The following is a 23897-nucleotide window of genomic DNA, read 5'->3' as shown; positions in this document are numbered from 1 at the left end:
GTAACGAATGAATACACAAAATCTATTTCCTTAGCTGGTGAAGCATGCCTAAATTTCCTGTTGTAAGTGAAAGTAGAACCATTCTAGTGAGATGTTTATCATCACTTATGGCCTCTAATGTGACTATGACAACCAGAAGACAGGCTTGCAGCACATGCTCTATGATACCCTTTCTGTTTTCTATGACACATATGGCACACGACAATTTCTCATTCTAAGAAAAGAAGAAAAAGGAGGGCAGTGAACTACAATAATTAAAATACTTGCAGCAAGCATCAAAGAAATCAGTGGAACTGAGTAGTGTACACGCTAGAATCCAGCTCATGATAAATATGGCTGATCACATTAGGATAGCAAAAAATGATTATTAAATAAATGACTTTAGTCAACTGACTATCCCCACCTGAAAAGATATATGCAAAATACCCTGACTGTATTAAACACTTAGATATAAAGCTTAAAAAAAAAACAAGTAGTGGAAAAAAATATGCATATACACACAAAAGTTTAACATTCTCTAATATTAGAATGAGGAATAATCTTCTAATCATAATACCAAGCCAGAAAGCATTAAAAGACGGACAGATCTGAATACATTTTTTAAAAAGTAAAATCCTATATGGCAAAAAGTACCAATAAAACACTAAAAATGTGTAACAAATTTCATATATGACAGGCAAAAGAATAATGTCATATACGTATGTATTGATATGTTCTCACAAGACAAAAAGAAAAAGACAATTCTCAGAAGAAAAATATGCAGAAGACAAAAACAGGCTTTTCATAAATAAGAAATTAACAAATGGCCAGTATTAAAAGATACTTTAACTCACCAATAAAGAAATTCAAAGTAAAATAGGACTTTTGTTTTCAACAAATTATATATTACATTGGCAAAATGGTGACAGTGTCTGCATTGGTGAAGGTTCACAGAAAGGGGCATTTTTGCATGCAATTGGTAGAAATTGAGTACAACATTTCCAGATGACAAGTTTTATCAATATTTAAAATATATACCACATTATAACTTTATAATGAGAGATATTTCCATTTTGATATATTTTTAAAAAAGGAAATAAAGAAAGAAACCCAGTTTTGTATTAAACAAGTTCATCTCTCCTATGCCAGGCTCTAAATTATCAGCTTACACCCATCTCAACACCCTGTCTGGCCTTGTCTCCAGTAAACAATGCTCCTAATCCTCCTCTAAACTCAGTCCAGCCCCTGAGGTAAATCCCTCTCCCACCTACGCTCTTCTTCCCTCTCTAAACGGGCATAACCTTGAGAACTTTGCTTTCAGCCCTGCTTTCTTCTCTCTCAACTTTCAGGTTTTAGACCAAGATTTCACTTGCAATTCCAGCCACCAGTCACATGCACACTTTGAATTCTACTTCTACCCATTCACACTCATGTTTTAAAGTTTTCTCATTTTTCAGCAATATTATATGGCTGCCAAATTAACAGCACCATGTTGAGGAACAGCTCAAAATTTTAAAAGCACCCCCACAGTACTCAATATTCACTATTCCTTACTAGTGTTTTCTGTTCAGTACTAGACTCGATCATCTAAGGTGGAAAGGACTGAGAGAGAGTTTACCAGATAACCAAGAAGACAATTTGAAGGTTACAGATTATGGGTAAAGTGGAATTCCCTTAGAAAGAAAAGGCTGATAAGACATAACATGGTTCTCAAGACATATGAAAAATTGAGCATAAATTGATGAGTCACTTTTCTCCATCTCCAGTTAAAGTCTGAAGGGGGTAACTGGTCTAAGCTTTTGGCTACATACAGTAATCCCCACTTAACTCACAAACATTCCTAAAACGAGTCCAGAAAGGCAAAGCGGACCATTGCCCTGCATTCATTATCATGGTTGGAATGATCACACTGGCTCTGAAGACTGATGTTATCTACCACCAGATAACATTGACTATCTTGCTGAGGTGAATTCTGACTGAATTACATTTGACAAGACAGACGAATGGCAAATCTTATGTTATATATATTTTACCAATGAAAATATATGAAAACTCCTAGACATATACAAAGATGGGCTGGTTGTTAAGCTAAAACTGTTTAAGCCATGTTTTGGACTGTATGTATGGATTGGCAATAAAAAAAGTACCAAAAAGACTAGGCTCCAGAGGTGAGAGTGAGAGCCACTTCACAATGAGAGCTACCATGACCAACGAGGATGGCAGGGATGACTCTCTCTGAAGGTTTGAAATTAGGAAAAATAATAAAAATGACTGCCATTTATTGAGCCCCTCCTTTCTGCCAGAACTGTGCTCCGTACATGTAAATGTGCTATATCATCTAACTCTCACATCTAACCCCACGAAGAGGTGTTGGTATTCCTATCCTTTATGGATGCAGATACTAGGGCTCAGAGAGGCACAATCTTATCACAACACAAATATGAGGTGAAACAAAGATTTGAGAGGAGCTCTACCTAACTCCACAGCCCATTATTTTTCTACTACACAATTCTGATTCATATGTGGTTTAGCCTAAACTCAAGAGAGAGGATGGGGTAATCTCAGATTTCCCATTCATCAGGTATTATTTTTGTGAATGTATTAGATGTAATCTTTCATCAATACATGACACTTACATTCTTCAGGAATAACCTCCAAATTCAGTTTCCTGAAGAAAAAACAAAGTAACCTTTGCAAAGAATTCAGAACCATTTACCATTACAGAGAATTTTCCAGCATTCATATATGTATTAATGAATACATAGATTAAAAAGTCCCAAGGAATATATGTACATATTAATGTTCGATCAATCTCTCTTCATTAGATAGTCATTGCCTTGACACCATGAAACCTATGCTAATATTTATAGAGTACCTACTGCATACAAGGTCACAGTCTGAGCACTGTGCAAGAATAATAAAAGATTAGAATCCATACTCCCTGCCTCCAAGAGCTTGTAATTTTAGTATCAGAGGCAAGATAAACACGCAAAGGACACTAAAGAACAAAGCTGCCATACAAACGTGCAAATTAACGAACATAATGCAAATTGAACACTTACGTGCTGAGGAAATAAAGAATTTATTTGCCCAGTGAAGTTCTTGGAAGAAGTGTAGTTAGAACATTGTTTAGGTAGACAATAAATAATTGTGAAGAAAAGAAACACCAAGACATCCTCAGTTAATCTATAGACATACTCTTAGGTTCATTTTTAAATACTATAAAATTATGAACTAGTAAAAAAGGCAGTTTACTAAGGAAAGTAGTAATTAATATAATAAGGTGGTTTGAATTTTTAAAAAATTCTTATTAACATGGATATCAAGATTCTTTCCTCTTCTTGTTATCATTATCACTAAGATCACTGTTGCTCAGTATTTTTCAACCAGAACTGGGAGCTGGCTATACCAAGACAAAAACTAGCATCATGAATATAGCCAGTCTCTAAACACATAACAGCTCTACCAACAAAGTCAAGGCCAGACAGGAAAGACAAAATAAGGAGAGTATAATCATGCTCACTAATATACAAAGGTAAAGTATATTTTCTAAAAGCCAGAGATCATGATCAAAGGCACATATTTCCATACATACAACAGGAGCTTTCAGGTGGGTAAAGCACACAGGCTGTCAGGTATTATATTCATGATGATTTGTTCTGAGAGTCATGTTCCTGTTGTTGCAAATTAAATGCAAACACATAGTCCTTCAGTCCATATCAGACGCTTTGTTATGCTGCCTGTGTTTTAATCAGATACAACAGTAATAACCAGAGTCAATGCAGACTCAATCTCCTCCTCCACATGGGGGTCCCTCTGTCACTCTGGAAGTATCCCCAGGCAGCTCTAAGATATGGAATCTTCACTCAATTTCTTGTCCCTCTTATTTTAATCCATTCAAAACTCCTCTGATAAAAGAGCAACTGCCAGACCTGAGACACTTAAGTCTGTCTTTGGGGAAATGAAATTGATTTTCTTCATTTTCACACAAGAGGATCCCTGGGTAATAACATTGTGTCTGGTCATACCAATAAAAAAAAAATGTAGGCAACGTTCTTTACTGTACCAGAGGCTGAATGGTTTTGTGAAGTTCCTATAGTGGAGGTAAAAATTCAGCCTTTTGCTCTTAGACCATAAGTTTCACAAGTATAAGAGTAACTTCTGACCAAGAGACTAAGTGCTTTGGTGCCTCCCCATCTGCTCCCAATCAGCCACAGGGGGAGATCAGATGGGTCATGGGTGAGGGGCCAGCCCCACATTCTCTGTGGTGTACACTCACTTTATTCCTTCCCTTTTCTTCCTGAGCAAACAAACTAATCATGTTCTACCTTTAATCTTTTGACTTTAAGGTAAAGAATATCTAAGGGCAATTTCCAGTGAGAAAACTACAACAGAAAAAAACAGCAGAATTTTGGAGCCCTTTAACCACCTAAACAAATTCACTAATTTGTATAGGCTTTACAAAATTTCAGAAATTTTAAATGATGGATTATACCTAAAGGGAGAATATGAAATATTAAAACTGTAGCTTTTTGATATTTTTAAAAGACAACAATATTGAGGGCTGCAATACATAACAAAAATAAAAGCGGAGGTGCTCTGGCTGAAAAGAAGCTCTGAGCCTAGAGCCCCACTAGCTAAGCCTCATTTGCCCCAAATGCAACCCCACTTGAAACACCCGTTCTGTCAAACCCCATTTGTTAACCACTAACCTACAGAAAAAACAGATAACCAGAACATGCACACTGGCATTCAAAAATCTCCTCCGGCCCTGGCCATTGCCAAGGAAGACTCCAGAAATCTCTCTCATGGCTTTCCTAAGAAGAATGCACCCCTAACAGTAATTCTGCTTTCAATGTTTCACAATGAATATGACCATTCACTGTATAGCACAGAGCTTAAAAAAATTCCACTTCTCAAATGTTCCCTGTCCCTTCTCATTCATTCATGTGTGTACTACATATATATTATACAAGACATGTTGTATAAATAGTTCCACAACACACTGTAAATATTAAGATGCGTAATTTTTCCATACTTTCCTAAGTTTTTTACTTGGGATATGTTTAGTAGTTGACATCCTGAAAAACTCTTTTTTCAAGATGAAAAAATGCAGTTCTGCTTCTCAAAGTCCAATCTCCTTATACAAAAATAAAAATCATTTATTAACCACTGAGAACTAACCTGCAGACACGGGCTGGAAAATATAATTTCTGCCAAGAACGACACAGATACTGGGAATGGTCTATCACTCTAACCCAGTCAAGTTCATCCATTGACACTTCAATGAAGTATGAATAAGACCTGTGAATCAAAAGGAAAAAGCAGAAAAAAATTACCATATTAAAATAACAATACAAAGCTGTACTTTAATAAACTGTTAAAAGATACAAAAATACAGAATTCACTAATTACATTTTCTACATAATGAAATTCAAATAACAAAACAATGTTATGACAGCATTCACCTACAATGCACTGAAATTATCTCTCAGGTTGTCTGTCTGCTTTCTCAAATCATAAGCTGCTTAAGAACAAAGGCCATCCTGTATTTATACTCATATCCCCAGGGTCCTACACAGTACTTGACACATCAGGCATGCGAGATATTTACTCCTTTTCAAACATGGTCAGGATGCCTCACCTATACCATATTAGAAGATACATGATGCTACGAGAGAGAGAAGAACAGAAAATAGAGAAGCAGGAAGTACACTTTCTCCCTCTACCTTCCCAGGCCAGGGTGTTCGGCCACCCCTCTAAGGAAGAAAGTCAACTTGGAATGGTTCCCCCACAGAGGGCAGCCTATCTCCTGCTGCCTACCAGTCTCCTACCCTCCCATACATACAAGCTACCCGCAAAAAAATAAATGACACCAGTCAAGGGATAATGCACGTTTCTTTTGGGTACAACTTAAAACTTGCCAGCTGATAATCTGGCAGTAATGAAAACAGCCTATCATCCTCCCCTAGTCAGCTACTCCGAACCATTACATGCAGGTCCCATCCTGAACAAATCTATATTCCCCTGTCATAAGCCAAATTTAAATCTGAGATGCAGTTATTACTTGTACTGTAATATCAACAGGAACAATCTTGGAAGATTTAGGTGACCATAAATGTCATCCTGCAACCCACAGTTGTGACCAGAAAAGGTCAGCTTATTTTGTGTCATCCCCTCATTTTCTTTGCTGTCCCCTCACTCCCATTCATTTTATCACTCAGTCTCAAACTGGTTATAACCTTTTATTGAACCTCTCTGGGTTATCAGTAACACAGGCTATAATTTTACAACACGTCAGAATCTTTTTGGCTTAAGATTCTGAATTTTTCACCTTTGCTTAGAATGGCAACAATTTCTGTAAGAAAAGAACTGTTATGTGGTAAAGTTAAATCCCTCGTGAATGTAATGCACATACTAACACAAAGTGGCCTATAAATATTTAACATCACAGAAACGATGACAACCACTTCGTTTCAAACATACTAAACTTTTCTTTTATTATTTTTATAATAATTTCACTATTAGTTAAATGAGTGAAATACGTAAAGCTTTTAGAACAGTGTCTACCACATAAAAGTAATGAAAGTGCTGCAAATACGTATTATTATTATTATACTGTTATTATTAATCAGAGACTCTTGGAAATGAGATATGTGGATTGGTTCCACTTTGCCAATTAAAAACATCAAATTATATCCAATAAGCTACATATTAGAAAATATATTCTTAATAAAAAACAAACAGGAAAAGATAACCTGGGGATCTCACACACCCATGCACATGGGAAATGCTGACGCTTACTTCATAAAGCTTCCCTTCACACTGGGCTTAAATGGCCTAAAAAGCCAGCGTGGTGGCAGTGGTGCTAACAGAAGAAACACACTACCTTGTAAGGTTTGCAGGACACCATCATCATTACTATTTAAGCCCTTCATACCCAGATCTAAAGAGGCATCAGTGGGGCACAGTTTCTGGGTAGGCAGGGTTTGGGTTTATGATAAACAGCAATGAAGGAAACAGTTCAGTTCTTGTCACCATACTGCTCTGGTACTTCTGCCATTATGGTTGAAGCTAGAAGCCACAGTGGGTGAAAGCATCACAGTGGCTGAAAGAAAGGCAGAATTCTGAAGCCCCCAAGAAACTGAATGGGTTCCCAAACTGGATTAAATTTTCTCACAAATTTCTTTTGTTTTGAGGATAATACTTATCTACACACTGAAAGACAATATTTCTCTTTGCCATAGGGTAAAATGCATTTAAAAGGTTATAATATCCAAAACTAATGAATCAAGTAAATAATGTTAACTCATGGTAGAATATAAAACAACTATTAAAAATACATTTTAGAGGAATATTTTTTAAAGGGTAGAATGTTCACAATGTATTAAAAGTAAAATTAGCTTTTTGTATATCTAATCCATAAAACTATGTTTGCGCAGGTTTCTGTTTTGTGTATGTGTCCATGCATAATTGAAAAAAACACTAGCTAGGTACATATGAAGATTAATAATCGGTAATGAGATTACTAGCAATTTTTATCTTCTTCTATGTGCTTTTCTATATTTTCTACGGTTTCTACAATAAACACATATTATTTTTATAAGAAGAAAAAAACAAAAAAGTGTATTTCTTTTAAAGAAATGTACCCTTTAACTCTTTCCCCAAAACCAACCTTCAAGAGATAGCAGAATGATCACAAAGAGATAAACCATCATATCTATGTAACAAAAGTAGATGACCACAAAGTTAAGTCATCTCAAATATAATGTCAGTTTCTAAGTCATGCTAATCACTTACCGACTATCTCGGTCCCATAGGAGTATCCGTACGTGATTGATAATGGACGGCTGACCTAGCTTAATCTCGATGCCAGAACGGCAGTCATCATCAATTGGGTGCCTTGAAAATCCATGATCCAAATCATAATTTTGAGTATCACCATCTAATAAGGCTGATTTCAGCTCCCCCTTTACAACTTGGGCTCCATACTTCATAGTTGCAATGTTTTCTTCTGGTACTACAGTTAAAAATAGAAAAAGCTAGGTTAATGGTCAAGTTATTCTATATTTTTTGAAAAAAAAAAATTCTAGCATTCCACTTTATTCTAGTATCTGCATTTAAGAAGAGCATAGGCAAGTTTACGGGACAGAAAATACAGAACATCTATGAGGATTAAGACACCATTCAGAGGCCAGGTGCAGTGGCTCATGCCTGTAATTCCAGCACTTCAGGAGGCCGAGGCGGATCACTTGAGCCCAGGAGTTTGAGACCAGCCTGGGCAACATGGGAAAACCCTGTCCCTATTAAAAACAAACAAACAAACAAGCAAAAAAATACTGTTCAGAGTTTAAATTTAATGTTAGTATCACAATCACAAAGTGCTTGAGACTAATGTTACTTTTCAAAAGTTAATAAAACTAGAAAAGGCATGTACTAGGACAAACAAATTGGCTCTGCTGAGTTCATTCTATTAGTAACTTAAATATCTACTAAACAAAAATAGCATGTAAGATGACCTGTACCTGCCATCTGGACTGAGGACAGTGTATAAAAGCAAAGCAAACAGGTCAGAAATCTGATAAAACAACAGAAAAAGAAAGGTTCCAATATAGCATAGCTGTTAGTCATCCATGAATATGCTGAATCAATTAATCTGGCTTATAAAACAAGATTGTTTAAAAGAAGATATCTTTTTCTGCACTTGAGAATTTTTAAAAATGAAAATTGATAGTCTGTCATCAAAATCAGTATTATGGTTACTATTAAATCCCCTCCCCTCACCAACATTAGATTTATTAAGTATCAATTGTGCCTGGGACTCTGAAGTCCTCTATGTAAATTATGCTTCACAGATCTGGAACCTATCTTCCAGGTACTAACATTCTAAAACTGACACTTTCCATGGAAAGACAAGAGGCTGCAGAAAGATGTTAAGAACTTGAAGAGTCAGAGATTAAACAGTGGCTTCACCTTTAGCCAGGTACATCACTTTAAAGAAGTTTCCCTCTCTCAACTTCCATTTCTCAATGGCGGGGGGAGACCTCCCCCTCCCCCACCCCACATATCTATCCCCCAGGTGTTTCTGTTTAAGAATTAAATGAGATGATGTTTGTAAAGCATATTGTGAGCTCTACTCATATATATATGCTTTTCAAAACATATAGCCATTACTATTAAGAAAACATATTAAAAAGCACATAATAAGAGAACTATGTAAGTTTACAGACTGTAAAAAAATACCAAATTCTCACAGTACACACACATTTTGGCCGTGTGATTTGAATAGGGGAAAGTGTGAGCTATAATCAGGTTCTTGTTAAAAAGTAATTCATCATTGAAGATTTCTGGAAAAAAATTTTTTTTTAATTTCAAATCAAGATGAGTAAAGAGAGTGGCACCAGAAAAGAACAATAAATTGCAGCTGAAAAATGGAAGTTTAAAATGGAAGCAAAGGACTGTAGCAACCCAGCCAAAATAAACAAAACATCCTAGTTATGCTTAACTTCTTAACATCAGAAGTTTAAGTGCTATTGATTTATAACTTTCTAAATTCTATTAGCATGTGATAATCACCCATATTCTTCCTATTTAACAAATCTTCTATAATACACGATGTGCTAGACACTGTCCTAAGCACCTTGCAAATATTAATTCCTTTGATGTACTCCTCGTAATAATCCTTTGAGTACTGTACTATTATTACATCCATTTCACAGATGAGAAGTGGAGGCAGAGAAAAGTTAGACAGGCTTACTTGCCCCAGGTCACAGAGCCAGCAAGTAGCAGAGCTGAGATTAGAACCCAAGCAGTCAGCCTGCAGGGGCCCTGTGTTTTAACAGAATATTCTGCTACTTCCCTCTTGAAGGGTTTCTGATGAATGGCCATACCTTCTCCCTCTTTCTAACCCCCACTTCCCTCTAAGATTGCCTTAGACCCAGAGGAAAGAAACAAATAGTCTGATATAGGGAGGGAAAAAAAAAAAAAAAGTTAGACTTAAAGTGAAAAAACCTAAGCTTAAGATTCAGGTTCTTATTCACTCCCCTTGAGTAAGGCCTGTCAGTCTCTCTGAATCTGCTTTCTCATCTAAAAAGAATACTTTGTCCAACCGACCTCATAGGGTTACTGTAAAAATTACAGTACGGATAAAAATTATACTACAGATAACATATGCTAAAGTAACATATAAAGCACTCATTCAGTTCCAGTCAAAAAGCATTTTTCTGAGGACTCATTCTGTACCAGGCACCATGCAAGGTTTTGGGAATAATTAGTGAACTCGACAGAGACAGGCCCTGCCCTCCTGACACCTCTGATCTAGAGAGGAAGTACTCTATAAGCAAGCAAGTAAACAAACAAAAGCTTGAAATCCATGCTTTTCAGATATCAATGATGCATAACTACTTGGTAAAAATAAACATGTTTTCCCTTCTTGCTAGGCATAAAAAGTGGAGATGCAAAGTCTGTTGCTGCTGATCCCTGGAACCATCTCCTGCAGTCCTGACACCACAAGTCAAAACTAAGCCAAAGGCTGGGCATGGTGGCTCATACCTGTAATCCCAGCACTCTGGGAGGCCCAGGCAGGTGGATCGCCTGAGATCAGGAGTTCAAGACCAACCTGACCAACATGGTGAAACTCCATCTCTACTAAAAATACAAAATTAGCCAGGTGTGGTGACGTGAGCCTGGAATCCCAGTTACTTGGGAGGCTGAGGTTGCAATGAGCTGAGATCGTGTCACTGCACTACAGCCTGGGCGACAGAGCCAAGACTTCATCTCAAAAATAAAAAATAAATATCATGAAAATGGCCATACTGCCCAAGGTTATTTATAGATTCAATGCCATCCCCATCAAGCTACCAATGAGTTTCTTCACAGAATTGGAAAAAACTGCTTTAAAGTTCATACGGAACCAAAAAAGAGCCCGCATCTCCAAGACAATCCTAAGTCAAAAGAACAAAGCTGGAGGCATCACGCTACCTGACTTCAAACTATACTACAAGACTACAGTAACCAAAACAGCATGGTACTGGTACCAAAACAGAGATATAGACCAATGGAACAGAACAGAGTCCTCAGAAATAATACCACACATCTACAGCCATCTGATCTTTGACAAACCTGAGAGAAACAAGAAATGGGGAAAGGATTCCCTATTTAATAAATGGTGCTGGGAAAATTGGCTAGCCATAAGTAGAAAGCTGAAACTGGATCCTTTCCTTACTCCTTATACGAAAATTAATTCAAGATGGATTAGAGACTTAAATGTTAGACCTAATACCATAAAAACCCTAGAGGAAAACCTAGGTAGTACCATTCAGGACATAGGCATGGGCAAAGACTTCATGTCTAAAACACCAAAAGCAACGGCAGCAAAAGCCAAAATTGACAAATGGGATCTCATTAAACTAAAGAGCTTCTGCACAGCAAAAGAAACTACCATCAGAGTGAACAGGCAACCTACAGAATGGGAGAAAATTTTTGCAATCTACTCATCTGACAAAGGGCTAATATCCAGAACCTACAAAGAACTCAAACAAATTTACAAGAAAAAAACAAACAACCCCATCAAAAAGTGGGCAAAGGATATGAACAGACATTTCTCAAAAGAAGACATTCATACAGCCAACAGACACATGAAAAAATGCTCATCATCACTGGCCATCAGAGAAATGCAAATCAAAACCACAATGAGGTACCATCTCACACCAGTTAGAATGGCGATCATTAAAAAGTCAGGAAACAACAGGTGCTGGAGAGGATGTGGAGAAATAGGAATACTTTTACACTGTTGGCGGGATTGTAAACTAGTTCAACCATTATGGAAAACAGTATGGTGATTCCTCAAGGATCTAGAACTAGATGTACCATATGACGCAGCCATCCCATTACTGGGTATATACCCAAAGGATTATAAATCATGCTGCTATAAAGACACATGCACATGTATGTTTATTGCGGCACTATTCACAATAGCAAAGACTTGGAATCAACCCAAATGTCCATCAGTGACAGACTGGATTAAGAAAATGTGGCACATATACACCATGGAATACTATGCAGCCATAAAAAAGGATGAGTTTGTGTCCTTTGTAGGGACATGGATGCAGCTGGAAACCATCATTCTTAGCAAACTATCACAAGAACAGAAAACCAAACACCGCATGTTCCCACTCATAGGTGGGAACTGAACAATGAGATCACTTGGACTTGGGAAGGGGAACATCACACACCAGGGCCTATCATGGGGAGGGGGAGGGGGGAGGGATTGCATTGGGAGTTATACCTGATGTAAATGACGAGTTGATGGGTGCTGACGAGTTGATGGGTGCAGCAAAGCAACATGGCACAAGTATACATATGTAACAAACCTGCACATTATGCACACGTACCCTAGAACTTAAAGTATAATAATAATAAAAAATAAATGAATAAAATAAAATTAAAAAAATAAAAAATAAAAAATAAAAAAACGAGGCCAAAGATGTGAACATCAACCTCTCAGATTTAGAAACTAATGCCACCTAATGCCACCTTTGGATTTTCTCTAAACGTAAGTTTCTTCAACATTAAAACTTATCAAGCTAGGGGTAACATACTAGGCACAAAAGTTTCAAGTGATTGTGACTAAAGTCTAAAATGGAAATGAAATTTCTACCACAAGTCTAAGTCTTCTTTTGAAGTTTATTTCAAGGGTACTTGAAAACTTTCCTAACCATTCTTGATACAGACAGATTCATTCCCTGAGAGTCTTTTTTACTTCAAAACAGAGAACATCTATACAAGTGGAAATTCTCTCATGGTAACTATAATATGAGTATCTCATTGGATAAAAATATAACTCCAAGAATTTTTCTGCAAAATCCATAATTAAGTGATGAATATAATAGGAAGAATGATCATGAGAAAATTTAAATCATAATAAAATAAATCAAACTATAAATATTCTTAGCGGCTATATCTGTCTATCAGTAGAGAAAAAGAAGTTCTTAAAAAAATACAAAGTGCCGGCTGGGCGCAGTGGCTCACACCTGTAATCCCAGCACTCTGGGAGGCTGAGGCAGGTGGATTACTTGAGTACAGGAGTTTGAGACCATCCTGGCCAACATGGTAAAACCCCATCTCTACTAAAAATACAAAAAATTAACTGAGCGTGATGGTGGTACATGCCTATAATCCCAGCTACTGGGTAGCTGAGACAGGGGAATCACTTGAACCTGGGAGGTGGAGGTTGCAGTGAGCCAAGATCATGCCACTGCACTCCAGCCTGGATGACAGAACAAAACTCTATGTCTTGAAAAAACAAGGTGATAGAGATTAAACAAGATAGTAGATAATCATAATTTTTTACACAAAATTTTTAATGCATTTTACAAGCATTAAGAAAAATATTAAGCTTTGAAGTTCTACAGCTAGGTAGAAATTGCTAATTATTAGAAAGAAAAGTTAAGGAGAAATGAAGCAGAACGTACCCCTAGCTATACAGTGCCAAAATCTGCAAGGAGTGCTGGTTTAATTACCTCGTGCTTTTCTTTCACTGCTTTATGTTCTTCATTATCTTTTATCGAACTCCCTATTACATGTAGGTTGACATGGTCATTTGCCCCAGTGGATTATTTGGATCCAGACTTAGTTCTCTGCCCAAAGCAATCTACTTACCCAATTCTGTCACCTAAATCATTTTTTACTCCCCATCCCAACTTCCCTAGAAAATGTATGGATACTCCCTTCCTGTGAATAATCCCCAAGAACTGCAGCATTACAAGTGACTTACTTTACCATTCCTGTGTTACCTTAACCCCACCCCTACCCCGCCCCCGCTTTCCCACTCTCTGCAGGCCTCCTTTCCACATTTGACAGTACTGGTACTCAAACATACCACAAAATGGAAACAAAAAAGAACCCAAGCAGAAGAATCTATGAAGGAGTATTTGCCTGGTGAGTCACAAGACCAGCACTTTGGTTCCAGTTCTGGCACTGAATTCACTTGGTAATTTAGGCAAGTTACATAGATCACAGAGCTGAAAGGGACCTTCATCCTATTAAATAAAAAAAAAATCCTATGGTATTCCTATGTGCTGCTCACCGTACTAGACTCAGCTCTCCGGAGCTCACCACTCAGGAGACAAGAGCACATACACCAATACTACACACTCCCATGGAGGAATACTCATTAGAGATGACTTATATACCCCCATTTACAGATGAGATTTTCTCTATCACAATAAACTATAGTTGGGAAGATACAAATAGCATCTTCTATCTTTGAAGATACAAAGTCAAAGAGTTTTATTTATTTTATTTGTATTTTTTTAGAGACAGGGTCATGCTCTGTCACATAGGCTGAAGTGTGGTGGCACAGTTATAGCTCATTGCAGCCTCAAACTACTGGGCTCAAGCCATTCTCCTGTCTCAGCTTCCCAAGCAGCTGGGACTACAGGCACACACCATCACACACAGCTAATTTAAAAAAACCTTTTTTAGAGACTGCATCTCACTATATTGCCCAGGCTGATCTTGAACCCCTTGCCTCAAGTGGTCCTCCTGCCTTAGCCTCCCAAAGTGCTGGCATGACAAGTGTGAGCCACTGCGCCCAGCTCCAAGAGCTTTGAAAGTATTAAAGGTTCACTGTTACTATTAGTGTCTTTGTGATAGATGAGACAAATTTAAATTCTAGTTTAGAAGCCAGGGATGGATTCATTCAGCCACTCATTTATCACTTAAAAAAACAAAAGTCTAGATTCAGGCACTGTCCTAGGTAGGTGCTTGAAAAACAAAGGCAAAGCAACATAATTACATTACTCAAAAAGCTCAACCTAGTATAAGAATCTAAGCAAACAAACCAAGAAATATCGTATCACAGTTGCAAGCTCCCTCAGTCTGAGGAAACTACAGGGATAGGTACAGGGCAAACAGGACAGACTACACACCTACACACACACACACACACACACACACACACACACGCACATTTATGTATTAACCAATAATGTAACTTAGCAGTCCTACAAACAGATTGACTTTTTATTCAATAAAGATATCTTGAGGATAGAATTTGTGATATGCTCCCTACTATAAACATGCAAAAACAAGAAATAACTCTCTTTCCCCAAATCTAAAACCTGAGATATACAAAAGGAAATATAACTCAGCCTTAATAAAAAAAAAAAAGCACCAACTTTTAGGATAGATAGAAATATCTCCACAGCTAAGACAAAGCTAAATGTTTGGCAGAGGTACAGGTAGTTCAAATATCCTAAAACAAAAATTTCATTAAAAAGTTAATTCTCTTTCCCCAGCTGTATAGAAAAATGTTCATTATTATATATGCATAAAGCTAGTCTAAACTACTGTCCAGAAAGACCATCACAGATAAGTTTAAAAGACTGTTTGGATCTTCTTTTTTTTTTAAAGGGGGAAAAAAATCCCTGTAATTTGGTAAAAGCCTTAGGACATGCAGCTCTAAGAATTAAACCTTACAGTAACCAATGATAATAAATTCAAAGAAAAAGTATTAATCTCTATATCCCAGTCCCAAGATAAAACCTCTCTACACTTCATGAAAAGTCCCCAAAGACACAGAATCTACATCCAGGGAAGAACAACAATAGCAAAACCAAATTCTGTCAATAACTTCAAAATAAACAGACCTATCTTTTCAAGTCATCAGCCCAGGAACACTTCTGAAATAATCCTTTTTTCCCTTAACAGTGAAGAAATTTGATAAAAGAAAACAATGACATAAATGTTAAGGTAACATTTACTAGCCGGGCGTGGTGGCTCACACCTGTAATCCCAGCACTTTGGGAGGCCGAGGCAGGTGGATCACCTGAGGTCAGGAGTTCAAGACCAGCCTGGCCAACCCGGTGAAACCCCATCTCTACTAAAAATACAAAAATTTGCCAGGCATGGTGGTGGGTGCCTGTAATTCCAGCTACTTGGGAGGCTGAGGCAGGAGAATCACTTGAACCTGGGAGGTGGAGGTTGCCGTGAGCCAAGGTCGCGCCATTGCACTCCAGCCTGGGTGACAGAGTGAGACTCCATCTCAAAAAAAATAAACAAATAAAATAATGTTTACTTAGAAAATAACTTATTTTTGGTGATTGGGCAGGCCCATATGAGCCTACAAGTGAGGTGCAGTGGCCATGGAGGGCAACCGAGGGGTCAGTGACCACGACTCCCCTCAACACCCCAGTCTGGCGGCCTGGCGTCGGCCCAGTCGGTGGAGACCTATGGAGAGGCAGCGGCGGTGGCCTCCACAAGCCCTCTTTTTCTAGGGTTGTGTATATAGAACATCCTGGAGTCCACCATGAATGGACAGTTGAACCTAAGTGGGAAGCTAATCATGAAAGCTCAACTTGGGGAGGATATTCCACAAATTCCTATCCATAATGAAGATATTAATATTACTTACGATGAATTAGTGCTAATGATGCAACGAGTTTTCAGGGGAAAGTTTCTGAGCAATGTCGAAGTAACAATAAAGTACAATGATAAAGATGATGATCTTATAACAATTTTTGATAGTTCTGACCTTTCCTTTGCAATTCAGTGTAGTAGGACACTGAAACTGACATTATTTGTTAATGGTCAACCAAGACCCCCTTGAATCAAGTCAGGTGAAATATCTCTGTCGAGAACTGACAGAACTTTGAAATAAAGTGAATCATTTATTGGATAGCTTGGAATCACCTGGAGAACCAGGACCTTCCACCAGTATCCCTGAAAATGATACTGTGGATGGTAGGGAAGAAAAGCCTGCTTCTTTGGATTCTTCTGGAAAACAGTATATTCAGGTTATGGCAGCAAGTATGTCCGTTTTTGACCCTTTAAAAAAACCAAGATGAAATAAAAAATAATGTTACGTCGGCGTCTGGCTTAACAGATGATCAGGTTTCAGGGCAACCCAGTGCTCTTGTAGAAGACTGTTCAGGAACACCTGACAGCATTGCCGCCGCCTCCTCAGCAGCAGCTCACCCACCAGGAGTTCAGCCACAGCAACCACCATATGCAGAAGCTAAAATACAAGCAGGTCAGATTGAAAGTCAGCTGGACCAACAGTACCAGCAACAGGCTGGCTATGGTCACAGCGGCTACAGGCTCCACCTCAGCAGCCTCAACAGTATGGGATTCAGTATTCAACAAGCCAGAGTCAGCAGAATGGACCCTAAACAACCTCAGCAGTTCCAAGGATATGGCCAACAACCAACCACCTAGGCACCAGCTCCTGCCTTTCTGGTCAGCCTCAACAACTGCCTGCTCAGCCGCCACACAGTACCAGGCAAGCAATTATCCTGCACAAACTTCCCAAACTTCTCAGCCTACTAATTACACTGTGGCCCCCGCCTCTCAACCTAGAATGGCTCCAAGCCAACCTGGGGCCTGGGCCTATCAACCAAGACCAGGTTTTACTTCACTTCCTGTAAGTAGCATGACCCTTCCTCCAAGTGGGCCTAATCCTTATATGTCCTCCCTTTGGTCTGGGCTATACCCAACCTGGACCTGGTTATCAATAAGGAGGCTCATCTACACCAATGAATGTAGCTGCTGGCTACTGGCCTCCCAAAAGACTCCAAAATACTGTTTTAATCTGTAATGAAGTTCAGAAATTTTCAAAGCAGAGCATTTTTTATGATATCTTTGTTGCTGTTAATTGAAAGTATAATTTGCTGGAACACAAAGACCAAAATCAAAGTTCTTCCTCCTTGCTTAAAAATATAGCAACTTCTTGGTTATTTTGGAACACTACTCTTACATGTGTGTAAAGTGATTGACTTTCTAGCTTCCCTTGTACAGAGGATATTAAAATGCTAGTGTCAGGTTTAGTCATCTTACTTGGCTTTCTGCTATTAACATGATGTACTAAAGTAGAGACCTTTGAGAATACGACTAGATGTTATGTATAAAATGTAAGACTGATAGATTAATATAGATGATTGAATAAAAAAAAACAGGGAAGTATAAGGCTTCCTTGTATTTATATTACTGCTTTTATTATTCATATTATTCCTGGCTTTAAAAGTCAGGAAAAGCAGACTGTTACTTAATCATTACTCAAGTTTAGAAGTTAAAGGATTCCCAAACATTTACATAATCTCTTCCTTGAGCTCCCCATCATTCACTCCAAAGCGAAGAATTTAACATTGATAAACAACAATCTGTATATTTATCATTTCAGAACTGAGTGACTCAACTGGCTAAGTTCTCCATTTTGCAACTAATCTCAAGAGTTTCTTGTAACCCAGGTACTACCCTTATACTGACCAGTTGATCAATTCCAAGCTACCAGTAACCATGTGAAATGTCCAAAAGAAATCCTCACTCCTGCAAACACGTCCCAAGATTATCCCTATAATGAATCCAGTTCTAGGGCCTTTTCAGCACTTCAAATCAAATGTAGGGCAAGAGAAGGAAAGGAGCTTATATAAGACAGGATCCAACATGAGAATTTGAAAAGCCTAACACTAATTACTCATCTTATTACCTCTTCACTTGCCATCCTCCCACACTTTATCCAAAGCTGACACTTAACTAATACCATTCTCTAGCACCTCTGATTTCTTCCTGGACCTCTCCTAACCCAATCTCTCTAGCTACCATACTATGTTTTTACTACCTTTCAATCCAATTCACAAATCAGAGAGGCAATATGTTATCTCTGTTATCTTTTCAAACATCCATGGCCTAATTCCCTGGCAGCCAATCTTCCGTCCAGGTTACTTACCAACTAATCACAATTTATATCCAAAAGTTATCTCTCAATTTTCTTGACCTCCCCATCATGAGCTACCACTGACCATTGAATCCATGTGAAAGCTCTCTCCTCTGGCTGTCCTCTGTAACTCTCTTCTATCCCAAATGTCTTCCTCTTTCCTTCTCTACCTTAAGTTCCCTGACTATAGGTTTTCTCCAAGTTTCAGACTTTGATTTTTACTTCTTTCTCTATACTCTAGCAGCTCAGGTTTCAACTCTTTTATCACCAGCTTTGACTGGTTCCTAAACAGTAATGTGTTCCCACTTCCTATTAGACATTTCTCCCTGCATTCATTCACTAAGCATTCACCAAGTATCCATCATATGCTATTTAGTGTGTTAAATGTTGAGGATATAGAGATCAATAAGGCCTACAAAGATCATCTCTGCCTTCAAGGAACAAAGACAAGTAAACAAAAATGTCTAAAACAATGTGATCAAGGTGGTAATTCTCACACAGATGTACAGAGGAAAAAAAACATCAAAATGATATATGGTAACAATGCTTTCCTATATTGATCTTACACACATTATTTGCACACATTATTTCAATTAAGTCTCATAACAATGCTAGGAGATGTAAAAGGTAAGATTCCTTAATAATTTAATACCAGATCGCACAACTAGTAAGTAACTAATTCAGGATTTGAGGTCAAATTTGTCTGGGCCAAAACCTACGTTTCTTCTTCTATGCCCAGTGAAAAGAAATCTAGACCTGATAGTCAGGAGAGAATTTTGTTAACATCTATTTAAGATCAATCAGTATTTCAAGAGAGTGTTTAAAGGCACAGTCAAGAAGATATCACTCAGGGAAATGACTAGCTTGGGACAGAACTTACAACCTGCATGTCCCCAAAACCCTCAAACTCAATCTAAAAACAAGCTCACCATCTTCTTCAAAGAAGTACTGTACTGTATTTCATTACAGACACACCTGGTGTTCTAATTTTTTAATTTCAGAAATTGCGATGCAGACATCATAGTGTGTCACAGTTAATTGGCAGTATTGTTTCTTTTCTTAGTGGAACATAAAATAATGGTGCCTCAGAATTTCTGGCTTCTTAGATTTGATAACAAATGGTAACTTTTTCCTAAACTTAATCCCCAAATTTAAATTCTTTGAATCACCAAGATCTATTTTTTCCCATAGTATCTGTTCTAATCATTCATTATTTTCCATTTTCCCTGCCACCAATCTGGTTTCAGGTAGTATCAATTGTGCATAGATTAAATACTCTCCTCACTGGTCTCCCTGAATCAGTTTTCCCTTATTCTAAATACTCAAATACAGCACTATGGATCAGTCTTTTAAAACCACCACTGTATGCATGCCACTCTCCCTCTCTCAAATTGGTTCTGCACTGCATATAAGGGAGATTCCAATCTAGTTTCAAAGACTTCCATAAACTGGCCTAAGCTGACCTTCACATAGTTTCTTTGCTACTAATCAATAATAGCCTTCTACTCTAATCAAGCTCTTCTATTTATGGTCTCTTCAAATGCTCAAACCTCTGTCTATTAACCTCATGATTGTACCCATCTGAAATTTACCCAACTCTTATACTATTCAAATCAAATGTCAAGGCTCAACTCAAGCTTCATAACCTCCATGAAATATCCCTCAATCATTCCAAGCCACTTCTTTCTTCTGAAGTTCTATAACATGTGCTCCCTTGAATATTGTTGTATTTAACTTTTCATGGGAGTTTATGTCATATTTCCACAATGAAATTAAAAGGATCAAAGGCAGAGACTATGTTTAACAATTATGCAGCATAGTTTAGTGGTTAATTACACAACTTCTGGGGCCAAACTACATAGGTTTGACTCTCAGCTCTGCCATCTTTCTGTGTGACCTTGGGCAAGTTACTTAACTTCTCTGTTTCAGTTTCCTCATTTTGTAAAATGGAGTCAATAACAGTATAAACCTCAAAGAGTTGTGAGAATTAAATGGTCGTGTAGGACCTGTTCTTGATACATACTATGCACTCTGTAAGTGTTAATTGCTATAAATTCATTAATGGTGATAAGTATCATAAGTGTTAGCTACACTATGTATGTATGTTACATAAGTGTTATCTATTATTATTGTTATTTAGAATCTCCATGTTCAGCCCGGTGTGGTGGCTCACGCCTGTAATCCCAACACTTTCTGAGGCCGAGGCAGCTGAATCACCTGTGGTCAGGAGTTTGAGACCAGCGTGGCCAACATGGTGAAACCCTGTCTCTACTAAAAATAAAAATTAGCCAAGTGTGGTGGTGGGTGCCTATAATCCCAGCTACTCGGGAGGCTGAGGCAGCAAAATCACTTGAACCTGGGAGGCGGAGGTTGCAGTAAGTCAAGATTGCACCTTCCACTCCAGCCTGGGCAACAAGAGTGAGTGAAACTCCATCTCAAAAAAAAAAAAAAAAAAGAATCTCCATGTTCTTGATACCCAAAATAGTAAGTATATAGCATTTACTCAGTATTTATTTGATGGAGGAAGAAAGAAAAAGTCTTAACATGAGAAGCAGCTTTTTAGGAAAGTGTCCATTTCTGACATTCTGGGGAGCAGGTGAGAAATCTGTCCAGGAATGGCAAAAAATACCTATTTTGGGGCCTACAAAGGCTAATCAATCTCAGGAGGAATTAACAGGAAAATGACAGAGAAAGACATTCCATAGGAAGCAAAGCTAGCTGTTCATAAACGTACATTTCATGTACACTCGCATTATACAGTTCTGTAGTAGTTTTGCAGTTTTAACGGCATCAGAGGCACACCAACCTTTTTGGTGAGTTTAGGATAGATAGGTACTTACTGAGCATGCCTCTATAATTGAGGTCCATATCCCGGCTCTCAGATCGCACTTTAATGGCATCCAGGATGGCATCAGGAGACAACAGTCCCGAAGGCCTCACAACATTCAGAAGCTCTGTGAGGCTCATGAGAGGTAAACGTACAGCCTGCATGATTTCAGCATGATTCTCCTTTGAATTGTGCTTACACCAGTTTAATAAGGCTAGGAAAATATCTTTTTCGGGAGCTGCAAATGAATCTCTTAACACGATGTTTAAAAGTGCTGTCTGAAAAGGATAAAAAGGTAAAATTCCAGTTATATGACGTTCAACCATTGCATGATCAATCAGTAAAAGCTTACAGAACAAGCATAACTTAGGCAATTAACTCTTTTTGACCCTCTCCTTCCCTTATGCTTTGTGCCACACAGCCTCCAGCTCATTATGGCTATGTAAACAACCAGGATGGTAGCACCTTTCTTTTATGCTCAGGTATCTTGTACCACTACATCAAACATTTAATCTTTCCAAACACATCTGCATTCATCTTTTTTAAAACAGCAAAAAGAAAAACGCCAAAGTGAAAAGCTGTCAATACATACAGATTCTTCAAGGGAGTGTACGTTGTTAAGTTAGAAAGACATATTTGGCATTTAAAATTCAAAGTATTTTGTTGCACAGTATTACTTCACCACCATATTTTTGGCTCTCAGATCTCCAAACTGACCTCCAGCAACAATAGTGCAACCCTCAAAGATCACTGTCTTTAAAAATTCAGTATAAAAATATGAAATAGGATAACACAGATCTTAATTTACCCTCAAATCAAGATATGTAGCTTTTCAATAGGTTTTCTCATTAGAAATATCCAGGTTCTAGAAGGAACACAACAAGGGAAATGTAGAGACAATCGGCATCCAGAGTTCAAAGGAAGATTTGAGCAAAACAGTTTTACTCTAGCTATAACACTGAATTTTAAGCCAGCAAAGAAAGCAGTGACTTAAAGACATCAAATGATGCATCAGATCTCCTTTATGAATTTGCCTGCTTGCTCTAAGGAATTATTAGTCACACTCTCTGTCAGAGAAAAACAAAACCAAAAGGTAGTATGCAACACCAAAAAGGACCCTATCTGATTGTCACTACATTGAAAACAACCACTCAGCCGCACAGTCTCTTTTGCATATAAAACTTACCAGAAGAACCTTAAAAGAAAACACAACCAACCAGCCCCTCTCTTTTATGATCTAGAGTCCTAGTAGCTAGATGCAAGTGGCTAGACCAGATAATCTCTTTGATATCAATGTTTTTTTTTTAAATTATTCTTAGTCCACTGCTATACTTCTATGGTATAGGTATAAAGAAAACAATGCTGCCTATAAATTACTTGTAGACAAATGACACACCTTAGAAAGGGAGAGGAAACCTTCACTTGAGAGCACCTCCTGAGCATTCCTGTCCATAAACATGCAGCACATACAAGTTAACTTGGGAAGTGAGTAGAGACTGGCAACATCAAAAGTCATGCAGACATTCTGAATGTTCAGTATGGTACAGAGATACTCAGAGGTAGAATCCTCTAGCTCTGGAAATCCATATTTATGAGCCAGGCTCAAAAAGTCCAGCAGCACCTCCTCCTTCTCATCTGTCAGCGTTGCCCGCCCAGTGTAGATATATTTGAGTAGCATTGTGAATGCTTCTGCAGTGGTGTCTTGGAGAGGAATTTCTGCTTCAGGCTGAGACTCTCGCATTCCACCATACAATAATGCTCTGCACATCAGGGAAGAAACACATGAAGAAACTCTCAAATAGGATTTGCTACAAAATACTGGAAGTAACAGTTATCAACATTATGCAAATATAAATTTGTTTAATGACACAAAGATCCAAGTGAAAAAATGCAAAATAGTCATTTAAAATGGTTCTTTAAAGGAAGCAAGAGGAATGATTTCAAAACTGTTTGAATTAATTCTATAAACCACTGAACTAATGAGATACTCTGAAAGCTCAAGATATGTGATAGATATTAAATAGGAAGATGAGAGTGATCTCTTGAGAGGCACAATGAAGTTGGTATAAAGATGTTAAAGGTCAATACGGCAGTTTAAAAAGTAAAACTCTGTAGGAAAAGATATAATCAGATAAAGATAAACACCAATACGATGCCATTCTCCCCTGTAAGACTGGCAGAAATCAAAAGGCTTGTTAATATCAGTGCTGCAAAAGCAATGGAAAAACAGGTTCTTTGACACACTGCTTTGAGAGTATAAATGGGCAGCCCTTTATGGAAAGTAATTTAGTAGTATCTAGTCAAACCTAAAATGTGTATACCCTTCAACTCAGTAATCTCTCTTTTAGGACTCAATTCTAGAGAAGTAATACAGTAAAG

General features: G+C 37.9%; 1 protein-coding gene and 1 pseudogene across 15 annotated transcripts in view; one reads left to right on the top strand and one right to left on the bottom strand.

Moving 5' to 3' along the window:
* Positions 1-23897, bottom strand: part of BTBD9 (BTB domain containing 9) — a 506404-nt gene that overhangs the window by 437374 nt on the left and 45133 nt on the right. For 13 of the 15 annotated variants that reach the window (XM_065542923.2, XM_005553116.5, XM_045390224.3 and 10 more), the window contains exons 3-6: positions 22915-23278; positions 21532-21796; positions 7780-7999; positions 5164-5283 (exon numbers count right to left, since the gene is read on the bottom strand). In XM_065542923.2, coding sequence (XP_065398995.1) covers positions 5164-5283; positions 7780-7999; positions 21532-21796; positions 22915-23278 — 969 coding nt within the window. The remainder of the gene's footprint in view (positions 1-5163; positions 5284-7779; positions 8000-21531; positions 21797-22914; positions 23279-23897) is intronic. The other 2 variants (XM_074038169.1, XM_074038168.1) reach the window with 1 other exon arrangement.
* LOC102120223 (protein TFG pseudogene) lies at positions 16289-17495 on the top strand (annotated as a pseudogene).

The sequence above is a fragment of the Macaca fascicularis genome, chromosome 4, assembly GCF_037993035.2.
Source record: "Macaca fascicularis isolate 582-1 chromosome 4, T2T-MFA8v1.1".
NCBI classification, from domain to species: domain Eukaryota; kingdom Metazoa; phylum Chordata; class Mammalia; order Primates; family Cercopithecidae; genus Macaca; species Macaca fascicularis.
The sequence above is the reverse complement of the archived record's forward strand: the minus strand, read 5'-3'. Positions and strand labels throughout refer to the sequence as shown.